Source organism: Cucurbita maxima, unplaced genomic scaffold, assembly GCF_002738345.1.
Source record: "Cucurbita maxima cultivar Rimu unplaced genomic scaffold, Cmax_1.0 Cma_Scf00019, whole genome shotgun sequence".
Lineage (NCBI taxonomy): Eukaryota > Viridiplantae > Streptophyta > Magnoliopsida > Cucurbitales > Cucurbitaceae > Cucurbita > Cucurbita maxima.
Window position 1 is genome coordinate 575152 of NW_019272035.1, and position 6671 is coordinate 581822.

Genomic DNA, 6671 nt, shown 5'->3' on the forward strand with positions numbered 1-6671 from the left:
TTTATATAAATTTATATGAAAAATGTTCAAACATAAAATAATAATAATAATAATAAAGTTTTTAATTTTTTTTTGTTAAAATTAGCTTATAACCTATTTTTTTTCAAAAAATATTAATCACTATTGGTATTTCCTTTCTAAATTACATGGTGTACACGGGTTTAATAAGATTGAGTTTAAAAAATGTTTTAGACCAATCAGAAATTGGGTTGGTGACTCGAGTAATCTAAGTAGAGTTTACCATCTAATTCAACTCAACCCTCTATTCTCGAGTTGGGTTGCTAAGTTGTTTTTATTATTATTATTTAAAAAATTATATTTATCTATAATATATTTTACATTAACAACTAAAATCTCATATAATTCAATAGCAAATATTTACCGGCACCACTAACATCTCTTACAAACGTTATATATTCTTAATTTTTTTTAAAAGTGAGTAGGGTCATTCTAACCCTATTTTTGAGTTGGTTGAGTTGACCCGACGGTAAAAAAGGTCAACCCACCCACCAAACCAAACTTTTACCCAATTTTATGGTTTGGGTAAAGTTAATCTTTTTTTCTTTCAATAAAAAGATTTAACTTTAATATATATATATATATATATATATATATATATATTTAAATATATAAATTAAATTTAATATTTATTATAATAAAAAAAATAAAAAACTTTTTAGAGAGAAAAATTAAAGATGAATAATTGCAATAGTATTGGAGAGTAAAATACACGAGCTGAAGAAGCGCGTGGGGATGTAAAAAGAAGCGTTGCATTTCTTTTTCTTCATCATCTTCTTCCTTTGATTTCACAGCGACAGTTTATAAAAAGATTAAAAAGAAAAAAAGAGAGGAACGTTTCCAAATGCTCTCCGCCATTACTGCTCCTCTCTGTTTTCTCTTCTCCCTTTTTCTTTTTTTAACTTTCGTGGGCCATTCATCGTCCTCGTGATCCCTCTCTCTCTCTCTACAAAACCTCCCTCTTCCCCTTTCTCTCACTACTCCCCCATTTCTCCCTCTCTCTCTCTCACATGGCTTTTCGCCGGCAAACCATTTCTGGTTATGCCAAATACCACCATAACATACCACTGTTCCAAACCGCCCTGTAGAAGACAACCAACATCTCTGTTCTCTAATTCCTCCTCTGTTTTGTCTCTGTAAATCCACAATGGCGGCGTCAATTTCTCTCTGCTCTGTTTTTCTTCTTCTTCTTCTGACTCAGTGGGTCAACTCGGAGCCGACTCAGGACAAACAAGCGCTTCTCGATTTCCTCTCTAAAACCCCTCATGCCAATCGGGTTCAATGGAATCCTTCCAATTCCGTCTGTACTTGGATCGGCGTCGAGTGCGATTCCAACCAGTCGTTTGTTTACTCCCTTCGTTTGCCCGGCGTTGGCCTCGTCGGTCTGATTCCGGCCAATACCATCGGGAAATTGACTCAGCTCCGAGTTCTCAGCCTCCGTTCCAACCGTCTCTCCGGTGGGATCCCATCGGATTTTTCCAATTTGATAATGCTGCGGAATCTGTATCTTCAGGATAATGCTTTCTCCGGCGAGTTTCCACCGAGTTTGACTCAGCTAACTCGGCTGACTCGGCTCGATTTGTCGTCGAATAATATGTCCGGTCCGATTCCGCCGTCTGTTGACAATCTGACACATCTGAGTGGGCTTTTCTTGCAGAACAATGGGTTCTCCGGTTCACTCCCGAATATCTCCGCCGTGAATTTAACAAACTTCAATGTCTCTAACAACAAACTCAACGGCTCGATTCCGAAATCGTTAGCTAAATTCCCGGAATCCTCGTTCGCCGGAAACTTAGATCTTTGCGGCGGACCATTCCCATCATGCGGCGGACCCTCTCCAACTCCATCGCAAAACCCCCCACCGACCGACGGAATCAGAAAATCCAAGAAGCTCTCCACGGCGGCGATAATCGGAATAATCATCGGCGCTGTTTTCGCTGCCTTTCTCCTCCTCCTCTTCCTCATCCTCTGTCTTCGACGACGGTCCAGTAGGCAGCCGGCGAAGTCACAGAAACCACCGTCGACAGTGGGAACAATGGCGAGAACAATCCCAGTAGTGGAGGCGGGAACATCATCATCAAAAGACGACATTACCGGAGGGTCAATTGAGGCGACGGAGAGGAACAAGTTAGTGTTCTTCGAAGGAGGGATTTACAATTTCGATTTGGAGGATTTGTTGAGAGCATCGGCGGAGGTATTGGGGAAAGGAAGCGTGGGAACGTCGTACAAGGCGGTGCTGGAGGAAGGGACGACGGTGGTGGTGAAGCGTCTGAAGGATGTGGTGGTGACGAAGAAGGAATTCGAAACACAATTGGAGATTTTAGGGAAAATCAAACACGAAAATGTGGTTCCACTCAGAGCTTTCTACTTCTCCAAAGATGAAAAACTGCTCGTTTATGATTACATCTCCACCGGCAGCTTCTCCGCCAGTCTCCACGGTCAGTTCCCTTCCTCCTCCGTCGTCATTTTTTTTTCTTTTTTAATTTTAATTTTATTTTATTCCATTGCTTGCATTGTTCTTAGTGAGGTTGACTACATATTGGGAAGTGTGTTTAATTATTTTTTTAAAAAATTAATTTTATGGTCAAATTTTTGTTAATTATTTTAACATATTATGTTTTATAAAAATTAATACTTTTTTTTAAAAAATATTTTGTTTTATAAAAATTTAATGTTAAAAATGAATAACTTTGAATAAAATATATATATGAATAAGTGGAGTTTATATGGAAAATAAAAAAAAAATGTTTTGAAAAAATTTTAGTTTATTTAAAAAAAGAAATGATAATTAGAGAGAATTGGGAAGATGGGTGACAGCGCATGGGGGGTGGCTTTTTGTTCAAGAGATCACATTATGAGCATGTAGTGATTGAAAAATAATTATAATAAAATTAATTTAGTATAAATTTAATGCCGACCAGCTCAAAAGTGTACTTGCTTTAATTCCACACTGTCTAGAGACATTCTTAGTTTTTGCTCAGACATTATTCATCATTCTTTCATGTTTTTATTAATTTCTGTTACTTTTACCCCTAATATTTTCTTTGTAATATGGTAAGGTTTGGATTCTTTGGGTCACCAACCCAACTACTCTAAAATTTTAAGTTGGTTCAAAAGATCTTTCTAGAAATTATGACTCGGTAGTGTAGCAATGACCTGAGATGGTGTTGTACTGTTCGAATTCCAAGCCACTACTATATAGGGATGTTCATATGACTCCCAACCCAAACCTTGAAAGTTAGGATGTGCTAGATTTTTTTCGATTAGGGTTGGGTTAAGTTTTTGAAAAATCCAAAATTTGACATGTTTTGGTCAGATATCATGAAAATAGAGTTACAATCCAACATATTTGATCTTTGTAACCAATGTTATTCATATGTTGTGATTTGTGAATGTTTGATATTTGAGTTTTATTAGATTTTAATTATAGTGTAAAATAGAGAAGTTGGGTTGGACTGTGAAGTCTGTTCGGGTTGTGGGTTGTTTAGGTCACCAACTGAAGCAATATAAAATTTTAGGTTGATTCAAAAAAATTTCCCAATCGGTACACACCTGTAGAAATTATGACCTAGTAGTGTAGCAACGACCCGAGACTATTGTGGTAATGTTTGGATTCCAATTTTCATTCCAAGCCACTATTGTCAAACCCGACCTCAAAAGACACGGAAAAAGTTCGAGAGAGAGAAAAAAAAAGATGGCTTGTGAAGAAAGAAAGGTTAAAGAAAGATGGGTCACTCAATGTAGTGTTGAATTTTTGTAGCTCAAAGTTGGTGGCATGTTTTTTTTTATTTGGTTGCTTTAAGCTTATAATTGAAGCCTTAGCTTTAGGCTTTTATCACATTGCCTCACTTTACTTCTGCCAGTTCTGAAACAATATTTCCCAAAATACCCTTTTGCACAAAAGGCCCTACTTGGCTTTTCTTTCAAAAATATTTGGAAAATAAAATAATTTGAATAGGATCGACTCAACTAGCTGAAATTAATCTTAAAGATCTCGAGCGTAGAAGCCTCGGAATGCAAGCTTTTAGATAGAGTAGTGGTAGGTTTTTTAATTTCGTAACTTTATAAGTCCTTAAATGTAAATATGAGAAATTGTAAAGAAATATATAATTTTTTTAAAAATTAATAATTAAATAATTATAATTGATTCGATGTCACAGGAAGCAGAGGCTCCGGTAGGACGCCGCTGGATTGGGATTCAAGAATGAGAATAGCAGTAAGCGTCGGCCGGGGACTAACCCATCTCCACGTCGTCGGCAAGGTGGTTCACGGCAACATTAAATCCTCCAACATTCTTCTCCGGCCGGACCACGACGCCTGCATTTCCGATTTCGGCCTGAATTCCCTCTTCGGCACCGCCACGCCGCCGAATCGCGTCGCCGGCTACAGAGCACCAGAGGTCGTCGAGACCCGGAAAGTCACATTCAAATCGGACGTTTACAGCTACGGCGTTCTCCTCCTCGAGCTTCTGACCGGAAAAGCCCCCAACCAGCAATCCCTTGGCGAAGACGGAATCGACCTCCCACGGTGGGTCCAATCCGTCGTCCGGGAGGAATGGACGGCGGAGGTTTTCGACGCAGAGCTAATGCGGTTCCACAATATCGAAGAAGAGATGGTTCAATTGCTGCAAATTGCAATGTCCTGCGTTTCGACTGTCCCCGATCAACGACCGACGATGCCGGAAGTTGTACGGATGATCGAAGATATGAACAGTCATAGAAGCGAGACCGATGATGGGTTGCGTCAGTCTTCCGATGACCCATCGAAAGGATCGGACGTGAACACCCCGCCGGCGGAGTCTAGAACTCCGCCGCGAGTGACGCCGTAAAAAGGGCAAAAAGAAAAACGAATCTTATTCCGTTAAATCCACATTTTCTCGGGAAACAAACAGGGTAAGAACATGGTGGGATCTCCTTCAAAATGTGCATAAAAAGGAGCGAAATGGTGGGTTTGATTGAAGGAGAAATTATCCAAATTCTTCCATTTCTTTTTCTTCATGTTATTTTATTTTCTTCATTTTTATTTTTAGTTTGTAATCATTTTATTTGAATTTCTCGTTCTTATTAATCGAAGTTCGACTCGCTTACAAGCGACCCTTTAATTGTTAGAGCCATTAGGTATTGAATCCACATTCGATACATGACGATCCTAACATTCCCCTATATACATGTGATATATAGAGTTCTTATGATTGAGTCACCGACCCTTTAACTGTAATAGCCATTAGGTGTTGTAATCTTGTAAATTTTTCTTAGCTATCATATTATCAGGATTTCTCTAATTCAGATATAGTCTCGATTTATTTATGTATCACTCGTTTACTCAGATGCCACACAAATCTTAATTTTTTAAAATCAAAATTTCACGAGAATTACGATGGGTACCCTAGACTAAAGATTCTAGCTATACAAACGAACACAAAAGTTTACGTACCCAAAATACCCTTTTTACGGTTGTAGAGATTCTTTTAAAGTTTGGGTTTACTTTTTCTCGTATTGTAAGTGAGAAGCAATGCTTTAATTTCTTACGAACAAGCTGGCAATCAGACCAAATAACAAATCAGGACATTATTTGTACCCAAAAATTTGACTTTGAAAAAGATAAAATGTTTACTTTTTTCTATCAACAGGCACATGGGCTTGTAACCTAGCTTCTTCAATCAATTCATCCAAATTATTTCTTAATATCTTTTTTTATTTTATTTATATATATATATATATAATTATTTATCTTATATAGAGATTGAAAAAAATTAGGTCAAATCAATGAACAATATGAAATTATACGGTAATCGATGAACATAACATCACTTTATTAGGTAATATGAGTGAACTGAGATCATATCTGAATGAGAGTGATCTTGACGATTTGATAACTAAAAAAAGGTTAAAAGAATTGAAAGTTACTATTCTCATGGGAACTTAAAAATTAAACGTGCTTTACTTTGAAGAATTTTACGTTGAAAAAACTCGGGTGTAGGGGTATATATTGGAATGTCATTTTCTATAATTTAACTTTTTTTTATATAAGAAAAAAGAAAAGATATTTTTCTATTATTGGAGAAACTTGGAGTTGAATGAAAAAAAAGGGCAATGAAAGTCTGCCACGTGGTGAGAAAATGATTTTGATGATTAGGGGTAGTGGACCGGACGACAGGCTGGGGCTGGAAGGCTGACTTTTTGTGAACCCAATGGTTGTGTGTCAGCCTTTGGTTCCGGTCACCGTGGACCACCTCGCTGCCTCCCCCGGTGTCCCTTCAACTCCTAAGTATGTCTAATCAAATTATCTATTAATTTTCAGAATTCTATCCATTTTAATTAATTAATTGCAAATCAAATTTAAATAAATATATTACAAATGGAAACTGATACCTGAGTTATTTTTTTAATAGAATTTAAATTCAATTTAATTTAGCTTATCAATTTCCTTTTTAAAATAAGCATTATTCCTACGTGTTTTACTATAGTCTTAGATTCGAGAAGAAATTTCTTTTAAATTTATTTTTTTAAAAAAATATAATTGGGATATTTAAAATAATAATGGAAAAAAGTCATAAGGGGAGTATTTATATATATATATAAAGAAAAAAGGGAATTATTGTAATAATAATGTCTTTGAATATAGATTTTTTTTTTTATATAGAAATAATAATA

At 36.5% G+C, this 6671-nt stretch overlaps 1 protein-coding gene across 1 annotated transcript; it reads left to right on the plus strand.

Annotated features, from left to right (window-relative positions):
• The first annotated feature begins 815 nt into the window (after nucleotides 1-815).
• On the plus strand, nucleotides 816-5119 carry LOC111493650 (probable inactive receptor kinase At2g26730). Its single transcript, XM_023143424.1, has 2 exons — nucleotides 816-2456; nucleotides 4179-5119. Exons 1-2 carry the CDS (start codon nucleotides 1166-1168, stop codon nucleotides 4844-4846), a joined length of 1959 nt encoding a protein of 652 aa, XP_022999192.1. The 5' UTR covers nucleotides 816-1165; the 3' UTR covers nucleotides 4847-5119.
• Nucleotides 5120-6671: the final 1552 nt, after the last annotated feature.

Bases quoted from the DNA above. Each gene is read 5' to 3' on its own strand.
- LOC111493650 (XM_023143424.1), top strand. From the start codon at position 1,166: ATGGCGGCGTCAATTTCTCTCTGCTCTGTTTTTCTTCTTCTTCTTCTG. The intron at 2,457-4,178 runs GTCAGTTCCCTT...TCGATGTCACAG, and splicing joins CTTCTCCGCCAGTCTCCACG to GAAGCAGAGGCTCCGGTAGG.